Source organism: Diadema antillarum, unplaced genomic scaffold (genome assembly GCF_040938485.1).
Source record: "Diadema antillarum isolate AM-2024a unplaced genomic scaffold, OU_Dant_1.0 seq00000079_RagTag, whole genome shotgun sequence".
NCBI classification, from domain to species: domain Eukaryota; kingdom Metazoa; phylum Echinodermata; class Echinoidea; order Diadematoida; family Diadematidae; genus Diadema; species Diadema antillarum.
In genome coordinates, this window is record NW_027271172.1 from 2,017,323 (window position 1) to 2,042,328 (window position 25,006).

The following is a 25,006-nucleotide window of genomic DNA, read 5'->3' on the forward strand; positions in this document are numbered from 1 at the left end:
GTACATGATGCAGATGCTTTTCACCGCTCTCTCTCTCTCTCCCTTCGCTCTCCCTATCTCCCTCTCTCACTCTATCCCCCCCCCCTTTCTCCCTCTCTTCTCTCTATGTCCTTCTCTCCTTTTTCTCTATATACTTATCTGCTTCTATTCACAGCTATACTTCACTTGTGAGGAAATCGGTTTTTAACACACTTACTCTTATGTTAAATTGAGTGGAGATTACCTTAATTAGCATGAATATGAAAGGTCAAAATCTAAAGCCAATTAGTTTATTAAGCAAGTAAAAGGTCAGCATATGTTGTGAACATATCCCGTGTTGAAAAATGCATATCATCCAAAACCAATTGCCATAATGTTTTCCTTGGAAATTCGATTGAATCCGTATACTTGGCCATGTTGTTGGAAGGGAATTGTTGTCCTGTGTGGGTTCTTGTGATAATACGCAAAACATTTCCCCTCGGATTACGCGTTTTCTGCTTCTTCGTCTATTTTCTGTCCCCAAATCACACGGTGTGTGGTCTTACAATTGAACATATTTCTTATTATAAACCGTACTTATATCCACGGTATAATCAGGGCAATATTCTAAATTAAATTGTATGACCATGTACATAATTATGACGTGAAACATTATACCTGACACCCTAGCCCTCTTGTTGGGCATGATAAGTATCACTTCTTAAGAACGCCTAAGAACTTTCTAGTGGCTTCCACCTCAATTCGCTCCACTATTGTCCGTCGTTTTGATTAATTTCTTCGTTTTGTTTCCTTTGTCGTTGAGATTGATGGATTGCACTTGTTTCATTTCACATAAGTATGCATCATCTCAAACTACTTTCAATCGTTATTGATACACGCACGTATTATTTTGAATCGTATTTCAAAGACTCAGTTGATGTGCAGTTGCATTGAATGTTGACATGTTATCAAAGAGTATGAACCATATTTTTGTCAGAAAATGTTAAAAAACCACACATAATGATTTAACAATTATTAAGATTCATGTTATGATTATGTGTGTTGTATATTTGCGATGTGGTTATTGTATATGTTGTCGGACCTTCCACCCTTCTGTGCAAACCACCCTTCTGTGGACAGGAAATAAAACGTGCCACACAAAACGGTAAACAAAGGGATGGTATAGTTTCGGATGAGATGGGGCTTCCCGGTTCCTAACTTCTTTACGAGACGAGAAACCTCTTATGAAGCACAGTCCGACCTCTCCTATCCGGACATGTCGTGGCCGGTGCCCGTCCGGATAAGGGATTTGGCCTGATATGGGAGACTCGACGTTTTATGCACGAAGCTGCCTACCCAATGGTAGCTGTGATATGCATGTATCTATTTTGCGTGAACAAGTCGCGTCCTCTATCGTCAGCTGGTCTGCGTTCAGAATTTTCTGATAAGTTGCTCAATGAACGATCGCCTGTCTTGCCCCGCTTCATTTGGTGTGATTTAATGAAAAGTTTTCTCTCCATGTCCTTGCTGCGATTTGGGGGTAGTGAATGTCTGAATGCATGTTTTATAGCTGAAAATTTGATATGCATATATGTAAATTATGAAATTATGTTGGGAATAATAATTTAATTCATGTGAGTTTGTGCAGGAATTTTGTCTGAGTTTGTAATCCCCGTTTCCCTGTAATCATAACACCAACAACAACAAATCACGGCGAGATCTCGTCCGGATAATAGAGAGATCCGGATAAAGGGATGCAGAATAGGAGAGGTTGGACTGTAAGAAAGAGCATTATAATATTGAAGAAGAATTCAAAGTTTATTTGATGAAAATTGGTTTTGACATGGCTGAGATATCCAAAAACAAAGAGATCCTAAAGGTGCGACCCACCTTTTATTAGGAGGACTTTGTTTTACTTAGTTTTCGGATATCTCAGCCATTTCAAAAGCGATTTTTATCAAATAAAACTTTGAATTCCTCTAGAATTGTTCAAGTTCAAGTTTCAAGTTTCAGTTTATTAACCATAACTGAAGACGGTTTTTTTTTTTCTAGAAACGATTTTGTTATAACTATTGTTCACATTTTGTATAATTTGACAATACTTAACATTGGTTATACTGATTGGTTGTTTCTATCCCTAACTCACATTTTAGAACTGTTTTGAAGCACTAAAGCTTGGTTTGCAACTGATTGACAAATGCCCTACATCGACGTAAATATACACTGAATTGATCATGGGCGTACATACTCGAGCAGGATTCGAACCTACGACCTCCTGATCTCCGGACAGGCATCATCTCCACTAGACCAACGAGCTTCCGCCCGACAGCAAGTGTTGGTTCTATTGAATAAAGCTGGGTTTTTGCTTCATCTGCAAATGGTAAATAATGCCTTTGATATTTCACAAGTGTTTTCTAATTGCCTTGCAAAAAGTTGAAATCTGAATCCCCCCATCTCAAACCAAACTATATCTTCCCTATCATTGCCTATAATACCTCTAAATTTCGACGATATTATGCGAACAACGCGGGAGTTGCACAACTACTAATGACGCACCATGGTGTTTCCTCGAATCCGAAGCACAATATACGATGACTTATCCGATACTGTTTCTCAATGCGCAGCACGTTGATTTTGACAAATCAGTTTTTTCTTTGTTTCGGATGGGTTGGTGGCAAGTGACTGCGATGCCGATGGATTTCATTGTGCTTAATTGCTGTGAGTTTATTCTTGGTTTTTACCGCCAACCGACAGCAGCAGCGGTTATGGATTTCTGCATTCCATACCAGTGTGTGTTTGCTGTGCAAGAACGACCAGACCATCCCATTGCACATAAATTATAGTGTGTGTAAAATTGTACTTGATTTCATTGAAACGTAATTATGAAAAGTTTGGTCGCAGAAAGCGATAAGCGCCATATTTAAACATATTTTTTTTTTTTTAGGTAAGTCCATCATCAGATTGCGCAAATTAAAACCTTTCTAAAGATACATACCCCACTTGTTAAATAACAAGGAATATTTCTGAAGTTATGACAACAAAATATGCCATATTTTCTTATATATATTTTTTTTTGCTTTTAAGCAGGTCTTATCGCAAATATCTCAAATTGACAAGAATGGAGTAAAGTCGTTTTGCGACCAAGCTCATATACAGTAATGACCTCCCGCGAAACGTTTGAAAACGAGAGGTTTCAAAGAGCAGTGATCAATAGGTGCTAAAGTGTGACTGAACGTCTATGAAACTGATCGTGAGTATAGGTCTACTCCTGCAAGAGTCAGCATCTTCATTCTATGTACTATCATCTTTTTTTTTCGCAAACAGTATGATTATGCGTTTTAGACTTTCTGGTGTGATTTGAGAAATATGGGGTTTGTAGATGTGATGAATAATGTATGCGATCAGAGAATATATGTCACACCTTACATAATGTATTTGTCACGCATTTTTGTTTTTGAAATAATTAAGTCGCAAAAAAAAAAGAAAACTATTGAAACGCTTCAAATTTGCACTTTTCTTGTGTCTCTTTATGTTGTGTTTGCATACGGGTATGTATAAGTTTAGTACTTAGATCGTGCTAACATTGTGCATAGTCTTGGTGTTTTTGCTTTTGTTTGTTTGTTTGTTTGTTTTTTAATTCGGCTTACATAGATATTATTCGCTCTTTGCCAATCCTGTCTAATTTCAGTCGTAATCTTTACAAACAGAATTTATTGTGGACTTGCGATGTATGAACTTGCTGTATATGCACTAGAAATTGAGTTTGTCTCCGCTTTCACATTACAAGTGGCACTTCATAAGCAGGTGTACAAACACACACACCCACATACACACACGCATGATGATGATGATGATATATATATATATATATATATATATATATATATATATATATATATGTATATATATATACATGTATATATATATATGTATGTATGTATATATATATATATATGTATATATATATACATGTATATATATATATATATGTATGTATGTATATATATATATATATATATATATATATATATATATATATATATTATACCTCATTCTCTTTACACCAAATTGGATTGTCCCACAGTATACACGCTTTCTCGGAAATGTTGGATATTTCATTCTCCACAATGACAACACATCGATACCATAACTCTATTACGTCTTCCTTCATGGCACTATCTATTTCAGAATAGATTGTTTTAGTGAAGGTTTTATCGATGGAATTGAGAAACATAAACTGCGTTTCTCTCGTCATCATCGGCAAATATGTCCACCCTCTCTTTTTGTTATAGACACAAAGTTTTCAACCGTGCCAAGAAGCAAAAAAAAAAAAAAAAAGAAAAGAAAGCGAAAGAAAAGAAGAAGAAGAAACAAACGCAACTATGCCTTAAAACTTGAAATAAATAATCAAGAATTTTCGTCCGCGAGGGAGCAGAATGGTTTCGTATTCAAGTATGCCATCCTATAGACCTCTTCTTGATTCGTTTATGGCTTTGTTCCGAACAGTAAATAAGTCTCCTTTATCCTCCCCCTTTTTCAGGAGAGATCTACTATCGAAATTCTCTGTTGATAAGACTGTCCGTTCTCTCCCTCTCTGTTGAATCAAGCAAAGTGTTCGTACAGCAGGCTTGTCACGTTTTGTGGATACCCACAAAGTACCCGCCGTTTGCATTTGCATGAGAAATTGGGAATGGTGCATTTTGCTTCTGCAGCCAATTCCGTCTGGAGCCCATTGATTTTTTTCTCTGGGGGATATACATCTATGTATATGAATAAACTCAGCATTCAACAGCGCGCTCGGAAAACTTTGCAGCTTCATTGACAACGAAGTCAAATGATTTAAAACTTATCAACGGTTGGAAATAGAAACGGTCTTTCAGTTGACTGGCGACAACAATTGCCAGGTCATGGAAATATCAATGAAACAGAAAGCAAATGTAGGTATATAATGCGTATATATTAATATTATCATCTTCTCATATGCAAAAGTGCATCTATTTGGGCCTGTGATTTTGATTTTATTTTTCAAAGAGTGGACCATGCTTTTGAATTGAAAAGGCAATCTTGTGTAAAAGAATTTTGAGAGAAACATTTTTTGAAGTTTATAAATCCTACAAGAAAAATTAGATCCGTGTATTTGCTCCGTTTTTCCTTCTCGTTTGCATGTATACGGTGGATTTGGACAATATTTCTTCACACTCCTTCGTCAATCATATAATCAGCTAATGCCATCTTAAAGAAGAGCTTTTTTATCAACTGTTCATATATCTTTCATTCAATTCATCTTTCAATTGGTTTCTCTGACTTGGTTCAATCTCCGATGAACTTTTTCGTATCATCTGTACTTGCTTAATCGGCGGAAGATGTAATCATTACTGATGATATCGGGACAGCCGCGGATGCTGCTTGTTTTTTTTTTCGGTGTCGAGTTCATTTTTATCTCAAGACTCTGAATAGATTTGTCCCAGGAATGAATTCATTCTACGCTTGGAGTGCTGTCGGATAATTTTCATGATGGAACGTGGTAGCATTAATGTGAAGGATTCCCAAACATTGCCAAAAGAATGACAATGTTGGAGCTTGGAAAATAAGCAGGGTAAGGAGAGCGAGGGGTCCTTAATCCGCAGACAAAAATGAGGAAAACATCAAACAAAACAAAACAAAACCATCAACCAGAAATGTGTTAGCTCTTCCTGTGGTTTATATAGTGAATGAGAAGACATAACGCATTCCCCTACCTATCAGCATGCACCTCTACCAACTGTTACACCAAAAACTGTGCCCACATCTCCCCTTAAGGTATACAAATTAACGGCAAATTAATCGGAGCAAAGAGTCGCATTCCAATGCACCGGTATTGCTTCCATTGGCAAGAGACAATCAACACACAACATTTTGGCTGTGATTTCAGAACATTATATCTTCCTTTCAGAGCTTTTACAAAATTCTTCCTCGAGCAGTTTTTGTTGTCTTTTTTCCCTTTGGAAGGGGGGGGGGGCGGAGAGCAAACGTATCTCAAATACAAATCCGAACTAATATTGGTTGTATTGATTGACTACCCAAGAGGGAGAAGAGCCGGGATTCAAATAATCCGGTATGTTCCTCGGAATAAGGTCGGACAAATATGATCGCGTGGACAAGTGGTCCGTGTAATTGAATAAGTTCTGGAAATGCTATCAGTTTTTTCCCCTTTGGCTCAGAGATTAAAATCAATCGAGGTGGGAAGGTCAGGTTTACCCGCGTGGGGACTGACGGGTTAAGTCGCGTCTTCTTTCGACATATCCCGCTTGTGCAGCTGTTATCCGCACGAGTCATGTTCATGCACACACCAGGCAAACGAAGAACATTCCATCCCACTGGCTCTTTTATCATCAAGATGCTTTACAAATAATACACATATACACACACGCACCCACACCACACACCCACACACACACACACACACACACACACACACACACACACATATTTTTGTTTTGTTTTATAATATTCTTTATTTGAGTTTCATTCATTCTCAAATCCATATTAATAATAAAATTTATATGTTCACCAAAAAAAAAAAAGCAGCTGTATTCTTCTTTTTTGTGCTGCTAAATCATTTTCAAACATACAGTACGATATATTTGGGTCTTTTTACCAAATCATACCCTGTTTTTATAAGAGAAATGACATGAAATTCTGCATAATTCTCAAAAAAAGGTATTTTGATCAGCTTAATCAAGCCAATTCGAATGTGCCTTATCACTCACACACCCACAAAGAAATTTGTGCTACTAAATCACTTTTTATGTAACTTCTTTTTTTTTCTTTCCTTTTTTTATGCAGAGCACACGCTATATACATAAATATATCAGATAAAGTGTAACTCTTAAAAGGAAAAAAAAATTCTTGATCAACTTGATCAGATTGCTCAAAATCCACTTCATTACATACATTCTCTTACACTCTCTTGAGAATACAGCATTTCCTGAAACGTATCATAAAAAAAGCATTCTTTACTTAACCGAACAAAACTCATCATTTTTTATCTAACCTATCAACCTACCCCTCCCTCCCGTACAAAACAAAATAACCATATGTGTATATCATCAAAACAAACCATAATCCTGCCTAGCCCCTTAACCTTTATTCTACTTTTACCTAACTACATACCTAGCCCTAACTATCCCCACTTATTTCCCCACTAACCATTACTCTACTATTACCTAACTACATCTACCTAACCCTAACCATCCCCACCTATTTCCCCACTAACATAACCCCCCCCCCCCGTGGCCTTCCCCCGTAGCCTTCCCCGTAGCCTTCCCTTCCCTTCACATACACGCGCGCGCGCACACACGCACACACACACACACACATTCACGCATATGCATACACATCTCTCGATAGTGCTTTTATTCTCTGTGAAAACAAAAAACAAGAACGAGAACAGCAAGAACTACAACAATAACAGCAAGAAATCAGCATCATGATAATAATTACCATCAGCAGTATTACCATTACTATGATTATTACTCTGGTCATCATTATCATCATTAGAACTAGTAGTAGCTGTAGTAGCGGTAGTAGTGGTAGTTGTTGTAGATATATGTTATTGCTTTGTCAATATATTGTAACATAATCATTATCATTATCATAAAATGAGCATATTTCTTGATCGAGCTTTTAGTTTGTAATCATGTTCCGAATTTCAAGTATATGTATCAGATTTCATCTCTCATTAATTTCTTTTCTTTGCTTTGTGTCGGAGATAAGTCACATAATCATAATTATTGCCTAATGACTCTGCATAACAACAAATTCATTTTCGTTCATTATGTTCATGGCGACTTTGTTTGCATCAATTATTTTTCCCAGCATGCCCACAGCTTCCTTTCTCCCAGAGGCACCAGCGTTCCGTTTTATTTTCCCTCTTTTCATTTGAATCCCATTTTGTCGTATTGAATTCTACACACATCTTTATTTCTGGTTCTTCAAATCAGCCATGCGACACAACGAACATAATAATAAGTGCAACAATAAGTTAATTTAAAACGTTAATAAGTTAAAAAGATGTGACCGAAAAGCGTCATTTTCTTTTACCGAAAATGCTCAACCAAAAAGTGGATAAATTCACTTGTAACAAGTGTATGAATCAAAGAGAACAGAACAAAATGACTGCCTATTTTTTTAAAGTGGTGTTTCGACGAATATTGTACGTTTGATCAGGGAGGTGACACCAGCCTGGTTTGATCTAGAATAATAAATATCCCAGTAGGGGAGAAGTCTCTTCCGGCCAACCACACCGAAACATCCCCGCCCTCACACACATAACCAAAAAAACAAAACAAAAACAAAACAAAAACAACAAACAAACAAACAAACAAACAAACAAACAAATGAGCTAACGAAGTAACTAACTTATAAAACAAAACAAACGAAACGAAAAAAAAAGAGAAACAAAAATTATACCATATGGAGACTTGAAATCAAATGCAGAAATCAATTCTTAGCACACACGTCTGAATTTTGACAAGATACATGCGAATTTCGATCACATTTTCCCTGGGGACCCGTTGTACATTACATGAAAAAAAAAATGTCACGTAAAAGTATTTCGTACTCCATAGTTTTCGCACGAGTTTTGGAGCGTGAAACTTATCCTCAGACCATCACATTTTTTGTATCATAGACAAAAATCAATGCGCGCAGGGTCTCGGCGTCTAGCCAGTCAGCATCGGGTAGGCGCGGCCGCTGCGTCAGTATCGACCGACGCTGTCGTGACGGGGTAACAAGAGGCTGAGATCGTAACGAATTACCCCGATGACTGCCCACCGTTCCCCAACTCGAAATCGAATTTCGAAGTCTTAATTTCCCTCCCATTAGACGTCTCTATTTGCCTGTTTTTCTCGACACGCGACGCGGAAAGCCGGTGTCGGTGCCGAATATACTCGGACAAGTTGAGTTATCGTCAGAATTCGCTGTGTTAAGGGTGGCCAACTTAATATTATTGGAAAGTGTATCGAGGCTCGAGCATGCCTGATTTCCGAGTTGTTCGCGTGATTGGTTCGAGACTGAAGAGCGTTGATATCTCAGAGGAGATCGTGTGTCTCACAGCTTATGTTCTGGTATTGAAGTCCTCTTCGCAAGATTTATGTTCTTCTTTTTTTATCAGAACAAAACCGGACATGAGGAAAATAAGTTATGTATAAGAATTATTCTTTCCTCCTTCTTTTTTCCTTTCTATCTTTCTGCTAACTCTCTCAACTCTCCCATTGTGTCTATATTTATCTTCTTTTTACTCTCTCTCTCTCTCTCTCTCTCTCTCTTGAAATACATTATATTTTGATGACTATAACGATGACAATCAATGTAATCTATGCAAAGGATTTTTTTTTCGTTTTTAACCACTCTTTCAGAAGACCCTGGACTTGCACTTACCCCAACATTGCCACGTAGGCCTACATTTTTTTTTCCTTCTGAACAACCAGGTCAAAATGAATATTGTAAGAGGACGTCATGCTAACGAACGCTCACTGCGGGCAGTCTAGCATTCGAACTCATGGTTCACATTTCGAGATGGGAGAATCGCATCCACTATAAATTATTATACCACTGCCCGGGGACGCGTCCGAGTTTAGGATTTCGGTGTTATGATTTCATAAAGCGATCATCGATTTGGACGCGAGCTTGGAATCTCGGTGTTATGATCGCATTAAGCATCAGAATGTACAAATTTACCGCCCTTGCTTTTCAACTCCTTCAGTGGCGATTATTATTGTCATGAGGGCTCCTACATTTGAAAAATAAAACTATTTTCTTTCCTCAAACTATGTCATACCATCCCCAAGATGCTCCTAGTCGCTGAAGGTGATGCTAGAGGTATGACACGGCTGAGAGTGGAGGGAGATACCATAAGGTTGTCCGGGGACACTTCTCCTCCCCCCCCCCCCCCTCTTCCCAAACAGCAGCTGCCCGGGGGTTAAATATCCCCTCAGATTATGTGGGATTACCTTAAGATTGCCTTAGCTCTCTGGTTCCACTCCTGAGGATGGCAGGATGCGGTGAATGTCGGCCGGTAGTTTGCCAAAGCAGGTCTGATAGTCGGTAATGAAGCAGAAAAAAAAAAAGAATTGGCGTTGAATGCATTCACTTTAGATGAAGGGGTAATGGAAGGAGAGGGGTGAAAATACCTTAGCACGTTTTGAGACAATAAAATACCTGAATAAGAAAAAAACCCCTAGTCAATTAAATAGAACTTTGAAGAAAAAAAAAGAAAAAAAAATATGTCTCATATTTTTTTTTCAGTCAGTGGAAATTTTATGTATACATTAATGAGATGTAAAACGGTAATTTGAATAATCACCTGGTGGTGTGTGTATTACTTCGCAAGGGGCCCCGAAAGATGACAGCCATATTTGGACTTGGGTTGTTCTTATAATTTCAGGTAGTTGTATTCATTTTACAATGTAGAGAATAATTCTTAGTTAGAAGACCAACTATTACTGTCAGCCAAATTCGACGATAAGGCAATGTAGTTATGTGATCGTGTAGACTTTGATGAGACATGGTTTGTTGTTTATGAGTGAAGCAGAGAGCATTACACATCAGATCAGTATTGAGAGTGCCATGGCATTTATCTCTCATTTTTGCTTATAAAACAGTAATCTTTTCCAGTGCCAATATTTCATTTTACACATGTAAAAAAGTATGTTCTTCGAACCCATTGCCAGACGTACACAGATAATTCCATTATAAGAATTCGCACATAACCAATGCATACAAACTTTTGTTTGTTGTTTTTTTTCTGTTTACTTAATCAGCAAACGAAGTCGGGGAGGGGGTGGGGAATGGAATTTGTATGACTCATTAAACAAGATAAATATCAGGCCACGTTGCATAAAACTGTGATAAGTCGAACCTGTCATCTCCTGTAGATGGCAGGTTCGAGTCCCACTGGTTCCTGTTTTCCGACATGTTTGTGATTTACAGATCAGCAGTTGCGGTATTTAACAAATTTAATTTGTAGAGGGAGACAAATTGAAGAAACTCACACCTGAACCTTCACCCCCTCTGAATAAAATCTTTCTTTCAACTTTACAAAATTAATGATGATAACACTGCAATCAATCCTAACTACTATGACAGCAACTATATATTACAACCAATCAAAGCCAAGAAAGCGATGATTACCGTTGATTGCAGAGGCACCATTAATTCTAAAATTACTATAGTTTTATTCAACGAGGTCCAGAACTATTATCTGAACGATTGCCTTCGGTTCAAGTTCCTTGAAAACAAGGATAAGAGATATGAGTAGTGGGCCATTTGCATGATGTTTATTATGTAAATCATGTTTGCTGTTTCAGTTTTCATTTGCTAAACACAATTTTCATTTTATTTTCTATACATGAAACAACTTCCTTATGCGATATAATACTGCTTAATTAAAGCAGTGCCCAAGTTCAGCTCTCGCAGTTTCAAATATGTCGACATTTGTCCTATAGAGGGTGTCCTCTGACTAAGTCATTGTCTTACAATTGAGCGACATTGCAGCAAGCTCTCAAGATCCCACTCTCGGACGGCACTTTAGCTCATTCTCATCCTCCCTCTCCCTCTCTTTCTCTCTTCATATCGGCATCTTATCCCTTCTTATCAAAGACATCAGCTTGTAAATAATAAGATATGTCGGATTTTATTAGATACAATAGACCTGACATTCCAGTCATTAAGATACTTGCATAATTACAACTGAACGTTTCTGACATTGTGACACATAAAGGATGCAGAAATCAGCTGAAATCGAAGACATAGTAGCTGCCACAGACACACAGAACTTCGAGGTCGGTGCACAGACATCGGATCGTCAATGACGGTGTACTCCTTGATTACAGTGCCGTATGTGGGCACTAATGGATTAGAGTGAAGAACGCCCTCTTTCGATATCTTTGCAAATATCGATTGCCAGGGTGTAATTCTTTGTTATCTGGTTTTACCTACGAAGCTGCTCGATAATAGCGTCTATTGATTTCTCTTTTTCTAAGATGCGCAAAACATTTCGGGATCGTCCTCCAGATCTCCAGAAATAGTGAAGTGGTACGTATAGGTAGAAAACACATCAGGACCACTGACAACTGAAGGATCATGCGTCATCATTAACTGAACAAGCCAGATTCACATTCAGCAAAATCACCCGCACTTTTTGATCGCCATCTTTGAGCTTCAACACCTTTACGCTGACTTGCCGATTATCTCAAAGAGTTTAGGCTATCATCCATTCGTCTGTCATCGAGGGAAGTGAAACACGTACTACCTCTTCGAAAACCCGACTGCATTTCGTCCACACGACATGCCAATGAGTTGGGAACATTTCACAATTACTCGCGCGGTACGTATACTTGAAGCAACGTGTTATTATCACAATGTCATACGCAGTGTGATTGATGGCAGTAGAGGAGACAAACTTATTGCAATGCATTCGGTAAATTTAGCCATTGCTTATGGGAATCTAGTAGGTCGTGTACAAACTGTAAGAGAAATTCGAAATCTCTTTAGGAACAGGTTAATATGCTGTGAGAAATAAGAGCGTATAGACTACGGTGGCGATAAAGCCATGCAATATTAAGCGGTAATAATATTTATAGACTGACAGCAACCACGGTGTGTGCACGGAATTTTGTGACTCACTCGTCTCCATGGCAATCACCACGCTGAAAGAGATAGATGCAATACTCGTTCTGCATCACTCGTTCTAGTTATGTTGCCTGCATGTTATAATCAGTAAATTGAGTTTATTTTCGTCTAAAAATGCAAGAGGCAGAGTTGATCATTCTAAAGCATTGTGTCAGTCAACACATTGGAAGCATGGAAGTGAATATCCAATGAATGCCACATGATCTACTGAAATAAAACCCGATTTCATCTCAAAAGGATTATAAGACCGGCGGAAACTGAAAAATGAATGAAAAAAAAAGCCACAACATCAAATCAGTATAATTATATCGTGTTTCTACAAAACCCCCAAAGCCTGGATTAAATTTTTCTCGTCAATTGCTGGTGTTGCAGACACCCCTTATTATCCTTGCGAGGCTTTGATATTACTGGGCTGTGTTAAAGATGTCATTGCAATTAGATCCCTGATATGTCATAAAGTAAATGCACTGTTGTTTATGATAATGAATTACACTACTACTGCTACTATGCTAACAATAACAATGGTTACATGATAATAAAAATGATGATGATGATGATGATGACAATGATAGTAATAACGATTGTATTGTATCGTATTGTATTGTCTTGCATTTATTTCCGCATAAAATCAACATAAAGAATACACAAATAATAATCATACATGTTAATTGAGATATTGCGGGATTTGCCCTGCTCAGCAGTGCCTGCAGGACACTGCTGTTCTGCCGATGGGTCCAGTAAATCATATGAACAGAAATGTTATACATAAAATTAAAGATAACTCAATTTCAGAATACTAGTAACTGTAACCATTGGGAAAAAGTACATGTATATACAATGGAATGAAAAAAAAAACACACTCATATGATAATAATGATAATAATGATAATAATAATAATGATAATAATAATAATAATAATAATAATAATAATAATAATAATAATAATAATTGTAATAATAATAATAATAATGACAATAATAATAATAATATTAATAATAATAATAATGATAATAATGATAATAATAATAATAATAATAATAATAACAATAATAATAATAATAATAATAATAATAATTGCTCTTTGTATAGCACACAGGTGCACCTTTCGACACCATGACGCTTTGTTTTAAGTTTGGGGCGTTGAAATATGACATTTTACCCCCTTGGGCAAATATAATCACAAGCTAGTCTGTGACTACTAAAATATCATGCAACTGCTTTGACACAAAATAATCAATATTCTGTCATCCTTGCACGTTGCATGCTCTCATATCTGCTAAGCCCGCATGCCATGATATTTGATATATTGCTTTTAATAAACAACACATTGCTTGCATTGTCACTGGATTTTTTCCCCTTGCTTGTGTTCAATCGATATGCATTGCTAATAACGTTTTGATTAATTTCATGCCAATGGCTAGTTGTAGTGTTGCACATGATTTCAGTGTCGCGGGTTCGCAGAGAAGGGGAAGGGATAAATTTTGTTACTTCTTGTACTAGGCTTCTCACTCATCACTGCACTGCTCATCTTGAATGATTTATAGGCGGTAATAACGATGGGATTTATTTTCGCATCGTTGCCATAGTTACGAATCGTTGAAGGGGAAAGTACTCACTACGTCGTTCAGTTATCAACTAATTCAGATCCCTATGTGCTCTTTACAGATACCTTGTTCAATTGACTGTTCGATGTTCAACGCACAGGCCTGGCACTATACTGAAACGTTTACCACATGTTTACTGCAGGAAAAAGTTGCAGCTGCACAAATACAGCTTTTGGGTTGAAAAGAGTGAATTCAGAAGACAGCTTGTCTCAGTGAAGAATCTAAACGAAACAATCAAGCATGGGAAAGCACGAGCACCAGGGCGTGAGGATGAAGCGGGCCGCTGCCAAGGCAGCCGCGAGGCGCGAGCGAAAGCAACGGATTCGTGAGATGCGGTACGCCTTCAATGACGCCCACGCCGAGTCGATGGGCTACGACAACGAGCTCTCTCGACCCTCAACACCACGCCCTCACAGCGGGGTCATCGCACTCCGTAACATGGAAGCTCTGCGAAGCCAGGTGCCGCCGCCTGAGAAGCCACCGGACACTCTGACGTCCAAGTCCTGGAAATACCTGAATACGTGCTTCGGCATCATGGCCGTAGCCTTAGTCGGTGTCGGCGTTCTGGTCGGAGTGACTGGACACTGGACAACGAGCAACGCCGGTACGGCCGGCATCGCCCTCATATGCGTTGGTGTCGGCGTCGTTGTCTTCCTCGTCATCGTGGCGTACGTACGTCTTCGGCACGCCAAGATGAGGGAGACACGAAGGGAGAAGAAGAAGGCAAAGGCCGATGCTGAGAAGGGCGAGCTCGACGTAAAGAAAGGAGAGTTTGACGGCGAGGAGAAGAAGAGACCTAAGACGGCGCCTGACTTAGAGGGCGGGCTATCGGTTCAGATTAGACCCACATCGAGTCGACAGGGGAAGAAGAAGAAGCGAGCCAAGTCCGCTGCGGGTGGCATTCAAAGACTTGACGGGGACGCCGACTTCGCCAATAGGTATGTGACTGTTTATAGCCAATGTGTATATATATTGATATGGACCAATGATGCTATGATATAATGGTATATGATTTTATCTTCTTCCAAGTTTCCTAATGGCCTGTTCACAAATCTTAACGCCATTCCCCTTTCTTAATGATATTATAATGAAGACAAACTTCACAATGTTGTTGTTGTGTTTATAAAAAAATGAGGCCCTATAAAAGATGATTTGCACCAGAAAATACTGACATCAAATCTGACGACATCATTAACAGCTCAAACACAAACAAAAACTTGACAATGTACCAGTCACTGCTGTTGCCTTGTGATAACCAGATAAGTTGCTGATACTATTCTAAGTGGAGGGTTTGTAGCACTCAATTATCATGATCATCATGGTTACATTTATCATACGAGTTATTATTCATCCAATTATGTAAATTCGTGATCCTCGTTGACGGTTGAGAGGATTTATTCCAATGTTCAACTTTCAACTTTCAACTTTCAACTTTATTTTCACCTCCATCAAAATGAACAAAGAACTTTATGTACATTGCGTATACACGGGATATTTGTGATACAGAACAAAACTTGAAAAGGTACATAAGAAAATTATGAAAGTGAAAAGTAGATGTGATTACATCTTTGTTAAATACATAAAGCGTATAATACAAGTCAACTAAGGATGAGGATGGAAGTGGAGGGTCCCACTAAGAAGCAAAGCTTGTACGATATGGGACCCTCAGAAAAATACACAAAACATCAATATAAAACACAATAAACGAACCGATGTCAACTGACATCAAAATGATTGGGAAGAGGAAAAAGAGAGAAAAGGAAAGGAAAAAGAAGAGGAAAAAAAGAGAGGAAAAAAAGGGAGAAAAAAGAGGGAACTACAGCATGTGCCATCGTGGACGCAAGCAATCTGGATTTCATAATGTAAAATAAGTGATAAAATACAAGCTGGATTGAATGTAATGCAAAACATTTTTTATACGTAGTTATGTTGGTAAGAATGCAGGAGAAAAAAAAACACATCGTTATATTTAGAACACAGAGAGGGACATAGTTTAATAGGAGGACTTATGCAAAAAAAATGATGACTTGACTGAGATGATAAAGGGAAACTAACTCTGTTGGATGTTGTAAAGTTTCAATAAAAATGGTTTTAATTTATTCTTAAAGGAATTCAGAGATTGAGCAGTAGTAATGTTACTGGGAAGTGAATTCCAGTACTTTGGCCCGTCGTAAATAAATGTGTTTTGAGCCAACAAAGTTCTCAGAAATGGCAAATGGAAATCATTTGATCGCCGTGTTGGATAATTATGAATGGATTGATTTCTTTGAAACATTGTTTGAAATATATTTGGGAGATTATTTTTATTATAATTATACATAAATTGTCCTAGATTAAACAGATACAAATCATTAATTTTCAATATTTTATGCTCATAAAATAGTGGGTCAGTATGGGACAAAAATGCAGTATGACATATAACACGGAGTGATTTCTTTTGCAATAAAAGTAATTTATCTAAGAATGTTTTATATGTATTTCCCCACGCGAGAATACCGTAACTTAAATATGGCAATATTAAGGATGAATATAATACGAGCAGGGACGACAAAGGAAAACAAAACTTAAGCTTATTAATTATACCAATATTACGTGAAATAATTTTACATATACTGTCAATATGAAATTTCCAGGACAGCTTATTGTCAACTGTTACTCCAAGAAATTTTATATGGGAGACATTTTCGAGTGGAGTACCATCTAAAACAATATCAACAGGTAATGCCTCAGTAGAATTACTAAAGAGCATATATTTTGTTTTTTGAAGGTTAAGAGATAGCTTATTTGCTTTTATCCACTGGGCAACATTTTCTAATTCTAAATTTATTGTATTAACAAGGGTAAAAAGATTATTGTGTGAAAAAAATAGATTTGAGTCGTCTGCAAAAAGAATAAAAGAAAGAACATCTGATGATCTACAAAAATCATTTATGTAAACAGTAAACAACAGTGGACCTAATAAACTTCCCTGTGGCACCCCACATTTAATATTTAATATTTGTGAATTACAACCATTTAAAGAAACATATTGTTTCCTGTTCATGAGGTAGCTCCTGAACCACTCCAAGGCCTTCCCACGCACTCCATAATGGTGTAATTTGTTAAGTAAAATATCATGATTGATGGTGTCGAAGGCCTTGGAGAAGTCCAGGAACAAACCTATCAAATGAGAAGATTTATCGATAGCATGTGCCACTTTTTCTATAAAACTCAATAATGCATGTGTGGTGCTATGTTTCTCCCTAAATCCAAATTGAAAATTCGTAAATATATGATTAAATTTAAAGAAATTAATAGTTCTTTTATAAATAATTTTTTCAAGAATTTTTGACAATGCACTTAACAAAGAAATTGGTCGGTAATTATTTACATCTAATTTGTCACCTTTTTTAAACAAGGGGATGACTTTTGCTATTTTCATACTTTCGGGGAAGGTGCCATTAAAAAGGGATAGATTAAATATATGAGCTAAGGGATCCGCAATTGACGATATTACCCCCTTTAAAAGAAAATTGCTGATGTCATCGTGTCCAGCACTTTTTTTGGAACTGAAATCAGAGACAATATTAATTATCTCCTGAGTGTATGTTGGATTAAAAAATATTGAACTAGAATTTGGGGGACCCAAAAATTCGGAAAAATGTTTTGTGGAGGGAGGAATATTACTTGCCAGGCTTTCCCCAATTGAAGAAAAATGGTTATTCAAAACATCACAAATTTGTTGAGAATCTTCAAGAATTTCACCATCAAATCTAATTTTTGTAATATTTGACTTAACATTTGATATATTAATGGCTTGCTTTAAAACTTTCCATGTATTTTGCATATCATGCCTATAAAATTGTAACTGATTAGTATAATATTTTTTCTTTTCTATTCGTATAATTTTCGTCAAAGTATTTTTGTAACTAGTGTATTTCAACTTTGATTGCTCAGTACGTTTCATTTTAAATCTGTAATATAAATTATTCTTTCTATTTATTGAACGCAGGAGCGATTTTGAAATCCATGGGAGCCTGGGTATTTTTTTGTAATTAGCTGATTTTTCTCTACGTTTTGGAATACAAATGTCCAAATGTTGGATAAAAATCTTCATAAAATATTCATAAGACAAATTAACATCATCTGTATCAAAGATACACGACCAGTCTGCGGTGTCTAAGCTAGCACCTAGCCTGGCTATACTTTCATGAGTAATTCTTCGTTTAAATATATTGTTGTTTTTATTATTAACTGCTCCATTTAAAGAAAAACCAGTCGAGATGGGGAAATGATCGGTGATATCTGAGAGTACTACAAAAGAATCAGGAGGAGGAAGAATGTTACAAAAAATGTTATCAATTAAAGAAACAGATTCATTAACTATATGTGTGGGTTTAGATATTAAGGGTAAAAAAGAGGCAGACAAAAATATTTCCAAAAAATCTTGCGACATATTATTCTGTTTTAGCAAATCTATATTAAAATCACCCATTATAAAACAATTTTTGTTGATAAAAAGTGGGTTTTTAACCAGATCCGAAAAATAATCTAAAAATGATTTAGTATTCGCGTTTGGTGGTCTATATACTACACCTATGATTATATTTTTGCTGCCTGGAACTGTGATTTCAATAAATAAAGACTCAAAAAAATCAGTCATACTGGTGAACTCATCGCGGACTACATAATCATAATTTTGTTTAACATATATGGCAACGCCTCCACCTACCCTATTTTGTCTGTTATTAACCACTAAATCGTACCCGTCGAGAGCGAAGGGAAGACTGGAGTCATGAGAGAGCCAGGTTTCGGTTAAACCTACCGCCGAGATATTATGCATGATGGGACTATTTAAAAATAACCTCAATTCTTCAAAATGCTTATTAATACTTCTAATATTAAAATGTAAAAGAGAAAAAGTAGTACTATCATATTCCTTGACAACATTGGTAAATTGGGATTGAGTAAGATATTCAGAAGACGGACTTTGCAATTGGTTCTCTGTGTCAAAATCATAGTCTAATTCTTGCGGCGATGAATTAAAACTGTCAGAAACATAATTATCAAAAAAATTGTCATTTGATTGATATTTGATTCGTTTTGTTCAAAAGAAGGTCCTGCCAAATCAAAAAAGTCATCATCATTAATTGAATTGAATGCTGTGTCTATAGAATTGCGTATTAAAGGGTGAGCGTGTTGTCCGTTGCTTGAGTCCACGAGGGCACCTGTAGAGGGCAGTATAGAACAATTTGACTGTGGAGATTGTTGCAATATTGCAGTTACACATTTTATCGTTGTCTCTTAATATAACGTTGTCTACAAAGGAAAATAGGATCGTCCTTTACATAACATTAATACGATCTAAGTAGGCACAAACATAAAGAGAACAGTTTGTCATAAGCATGAATACTAATATTCAAAATAAGTTATAATAAAACTCCGGTAATTGTTCTATATCCGATCAATAGAGGGAACACATGTATGTAATACGTATTGTGTTATGACAGAAGAGAAGACATCTCAAGTCTTATAGGGACCGCCAACCGCCAGTATATAGAGCAAATACTAGGTTCCCAAGGGCAACTCTAGGAAGGAAATCCTTACCCGAAGAATCAATTTTACAAGAAATGAAAAAAAAAAAATAACCGTTTTTATCATTAATTCTATACGGATTCCTCCTCTCCCATAACTGCAGCGCAAAAGATCACCCGTCCCTATGCCCCAAAAAGACAAACACGCTGGGACCGCCGACGGCCAGTATATTATATAGGGCAAATACATGGTTGCCAAGGGCAACTCTGTAGCGAACAAGGCACACACCAAATTCGAGCAAGTTACAAGTTGACATAATATATTGTAATAAACTGTATTAAACTGTGCAGCCGGTCCACTGCGTGAGTGGAGAAGAATACAATACTCGGCTGATACTGTCAGTTCTGATGGCACCCGTTGGCAGATGCCATCCTGGACAAAAAGAACATGTAGGGCAAATACACGGTTGCCAAGAGCAACTCTATAGCGAACAAAGCACACACCAAATTCGAACAAGTTACAAATTGACATAGTATGTTGTAATAAATTGTATTAAACTGTGCAGCCGGTCCACTGCGTGAGTGGAGAAGAATACAATACTCGGCTGATACTGTCGGCTCCCGTTGGCAGATGCCACCCTGAACAAGACGAACAAACTGAACAATTCACCCTGGATAACTATACAACCTGTATAAGATGCTTAAGCGTGTTTCAATAATGATAATGAAATTTAGCTTGTGTACGTTGACTGCTAAAAGGTTGAGTAATTTGGGAGCATACCTAGATATTTAAAACATCAGCTGATTGAGTTCTGAATTGGTATGCCAATTAATCAGAAAAATATTTCGACCAAGAGAGAGTGAGAGAGAAAAAGAAAACACCCAAACACATTTTATTAACTTATTGTCGTTATCGTAAAGGGTATATATCAACAACAACAACAACAAGATCCACACGCTGGGACCGCCAACAGTTACTACATAGGGCAGGTACACGGTTGCCAAGGGCAACTCTAAAGCGCAAGGCACACGCCAAAATCGAACGAAATGCAGGGAATTATGTAGGGCCTATTGTCACGCCAATTGTATTATAATACACTGTGCAGCCTGTCCACTGCGTGAGTGGAGAAAAATATAGCATTCGGCTGATGTCAATTAATCAGAAAAAAAAACCAAACTATATCTCAACAAAAGGATATAACTTACTATCATTATATCATAAGGGTATTTATCAACAACAACAAAAAAAAAACTTTAATTGCAGGTGGGTTTGATGAATATTGAGAATCATAACAAATATCTCTCACATGGATAATGCGGTAGGCGTGGATTTGGTTGTCACGGACCATATCCCGTGCTGGATCTAATCGCAATAAAATTCCGGCAATCATATCAATATATTTATCACATACACTATGATATAACCATAAATTCAACTACAAGGAATCTTAATCCCGTGCAGGCTCTAGATTACAATAAATTGATCTGACAACCATCATGCCTGCAGGGTACAGATCTCAGGCAGCTACAGCGTAAGGGAATCCTTGCCCGAGGAATCAATTTGGAAAGAACCAGCAACGGGCTTGTTCACAAGGAACATCTATGAATAAACCGTTTTTATCACTTATACGGATTTCTCCTGTTCCATAACTACGGAGCAAAAGATCACCCCATCCCTATGCCCCAAGAAGACCAACACCCTGGTACCGCCAACCATCACTATATGGTGCAAGTACACGGTTGCCAAGTAAAACTCTATAGCGAACAAAGCACACACCAAATTCCAACAAAATACAGGTTAACATATTATAAATACATTGTACAGACAGCCGGTCCACTGCATGAGTGGAGAAGAATATAACACTCGGCTGATACTGTATTCAGTTCAGATAGCACCCTTTGTAGATGCCATTCTGAATAGAAAAAAAAAACAGACTGGACAAATCACCCTAGTTGACTAAACAATCTGCATAAAATGCTTAAGCGTTTTGCATTAATGATAATGAAGTGTGTATAGCTTGCGTACGTTGACTGCTAAAAGATTGGGTAATTTGGGAGCATACTAATACATGTAGCTCTATTTTCAAAACATCGGCTGTTAAGGTTCTGAATTGAGCTACTATTGATTGAAATATATATGTGTGTACATATATATATATATATTTATCACTTCATACATTTAGATTTGGTTGGGATGGATCATGACATCGTGCAGACTCTAATCACAATGAAGTGACTTGACAACCGTCATGTCGGCCAGGTAAAACTCCTACAGCCTAAAAGGAAACCTATACTTGAGGAATCCATTTGGAGGAAACCAGTAATGGACTTGTTTACCAGGAACATATATAATGTTTCGTGACCGCACGTGAGATATCATATTCTTAGATGCTAATTGGATAATTGGATAATTGGATATTTGGATGGGTTGGGATGATATATATTAGGTAGCAGTGGCTGAGAGAAGTTATTGTGGGAGATCATTTACACGAAATCTATGTTTTTAGTGACTTTGTGACACCGATATAGTCTATACACCGTTGGATGTTTATGATTTCCACCATTTTCACGCCATTCTCATGTGGATTTTCAATTGGCTAAGTTATACCGATGGAAAAGGAAGAGATATAGAAACCAGAGATCCATAACGCTGAAATTAAAACGTATACATTTTAGACTTCCAACAAATGTGTAATCAATAACAAGCACTTTTTTTAGGTGGGTTTGATTTTTTCGGGTTTTTTTTCCTATGGTCATCATGGCAAAAGTAGGCTTTGCCGTATTTTTCTGTTTTGTTTTGTATAGCTTTTTATAATACCATTAACATCTGTGTCTTGTTGTGTTTCTCTCACCCACAATGCAGTGCCATCGATGCGTCTGACACCAAAAACATTCTCCCCCGCTCGGAGAGTCGAAATAGCATGAACCCTCAGCAGGGTTCAGCCAATATGACAGCTATCCCCGAGGACCGCGAAGAGGGTCCACCAGCTACACCGGTTGAAGGATTCAGCTCTTTGGAGGAGGAGGAACGGGTGGCCACACCCCCTGGCACAGTCATGGATTAGCCGTCCAATGCGATCCCTGATTCGGGGTGGGAGGGGAGGAAGGGGCGGGGCTAAGGAAAATAACTTGACATCACGACATGATTGTCTACATATCATAACTTCCGTGCCAAATTAAAATAGGCAAATACATGTAATATGGATAAAGCTGACGTACCATTGGCTCTGACCTTCTCACAATGCGAAGTGGTATACAGTGCACTCCCGTTATAACGAAGTGCTCGGGACCGGCAGTTTTCCTTCGTTATAGCGAAATTTCGTTATAACCGAACAAATATAATATAGGTTTTCCCGGCCAATTTCGCACTTTTGTCAGTCCAATTCCTAATTGCTGCATTCAATTTAGCAAAATTTAGCGTAGATGACATGTTCGGTAGTTCAATTTTGTGATCTCTTCATTCAAATTCATTTTGGAGCATTCAAATTGCCTTTAGCCTCATTCTAATTAACACTTTTTCAATTGAGATACGTAAAACAAGCACCATTTCGTTATTCGTTCATTCAATTTAGAATGATATAGTCACGTGATCACGGACATGCCGCACTCGTTCGTTCAAATTCATTGGGCATCCAATTTAACATCTTTTGCAGTCAATTTAGCACGCATGTTTATACTTTGGTTCTTTTTTTTTTTTGGGGGGGGGGGTCAACATAATTAATGTTTTACAAGCGTCATACATTTCATATTTTAGTACTTATTTTAGAGATTTTGGCAACATTTTTTTTTTCTTCAATGTGCTTAGTGATTCTTCCAGTCCGAAGATATAGTGCATCATGTGGCCACAACTTATCTGGCCGTTGAGTGCTTTATTCCGAGTGTGTCGGCCAGTTCTAGGAAGTCAAGGTTATGATCATCAAATGTTTCTATAATTCTTTTTCTGCCTTCTTGAGAAATACGTCTGTATCTAACTTGTGCTGTCATGACTGTAAGAAGATGAAGTTAATCTGTAGTACTGGTACATGTAGGCCTAAAATGACATGTATGAAAGAAAAGGGGCGTTACAGAACAACAAATTCGAGTTATATATGGTAAAAAATATGCTACTTTTACTGCTTAACAGTGCGTGAATAAAACAAAAAGTCACATAAAAATACGTGTTTAAATTTTATCACCTTTTCAAAATAGAAATAACATGACGTTAATTTGAATGAACATGTTAGGAATTTGACTGCCCATACGCGAAATTGAATGACTGAAATACCCCGGCCTTTTGGCCAGTGTTGGCGAATTTGAATGACTGAAGAGCACGTGCCAATTTGAATGCACGTTTTACGAATTCGAATAGCACATGTGCAAATTTCATTGATCGAAATGCTAAATTGAACGACCAACTTGCAATTTTGAATGACAGAATGTGCAGTGACGAGGATTTTCGCTAAATTGAATGAACCTTTTATCAAATGGACTGACAAAAGTGCGAAATTGGCCGGGAAAACCTATATATAACGAAAACAAGGAAATCACGCATATATCATAATAATATTGTTTGTTGAATACTCATCATACACTGGAAAGTTATGTGAAATGGGATGGTACCTTTTTTAATTTCGTTTAAATATTACATACAAAAGAGGGCATAGAGTTGTTTGTTTGGTCACATATGTATATAAAATAATGGTTCAGAATTCGGTTAAGTTCGCTATTCAAAAGGTTCGTTTCTTACTAAAGTTGTATAGTCACTTATTCCGAAGTTTTGCCATTCCCTGGATTCCGAATGTTTGTTCATATGACCAACGTTTGTCTGAAGCTTCCACTGATTCATTGTTCCGAAAGTTCATAATTTGAATAGAAACATATTGTTTGTTTTCCGAAGGTTCGTTGATCGGAAAAAGAAATGAGGTTCGTCATTCCAAAGGTTCACAAATCAAAAACTGAGAAAGGTTCTCTATTCCGAAGTTTTCTTATTCCAACGGTGGTTTAATCCGAAAATGAAATAATAACGTTCGTAATTCGGAAGAAGATTTGTTAATCAAACTGAGAAAGGTTTGCTATTTCGAAGGTTCGGTTATCTTAACATGATTATAAGATTTGGAATTCCTAAATTTTGTAAGTGGACTCACCTTTTTCACTTTTGGTTTAACGAGACTTTTTTTTAATGTTCCGATTAACGAACGTTTCGAATTCCTATCATTTTCGGACTAACGAATCATTGCAATAAGAACCATAATTATTTCATTGTCGGATTAATGAACCTC

General features: G+C 37.2%; 1 protein-coding gene across 1 annotated transcript; it reads left to right on the forward strand.

The window, feature by feature from the left end:
- Positions 1 to 14,475: 14,475 nt before the first annotated feature.
- LOC139726081 (uncharacterized) lies at positions 14,476 to 22,813 on the forward strand. The gene is made up of 2 exons (XM_071637163.1): positions 14,476 to 15,173; positions 22,612 to 22,813. The coding sequence occupies exons 1-2, from the start codon at positions 14,476 to 14,478 to the stop codon at positions 22,811 to 22,813; spliced, it is 900 nt and encodes a 299-aa protein (XP_071493264.1).
- Positions 22,814 to 25,006: the final 2,193 nt, after the last annotated feature.

Coding starts and splice junctions, on each gene's coding strand:
- LOC139726081 (XM_071637163.1), top strand. CDS start 14,476: ATGGGAAAGCACGAGCACCAGGGCGTGAGGATGAAGCGGGCCGCTGCC. Junction 15,174..22,611: donor GACGCCGACTTCGCCAATAG/GTATGTGACTGT, acceptor CCCACAATGCAG/TGCCATCGATGCGTCTGACA.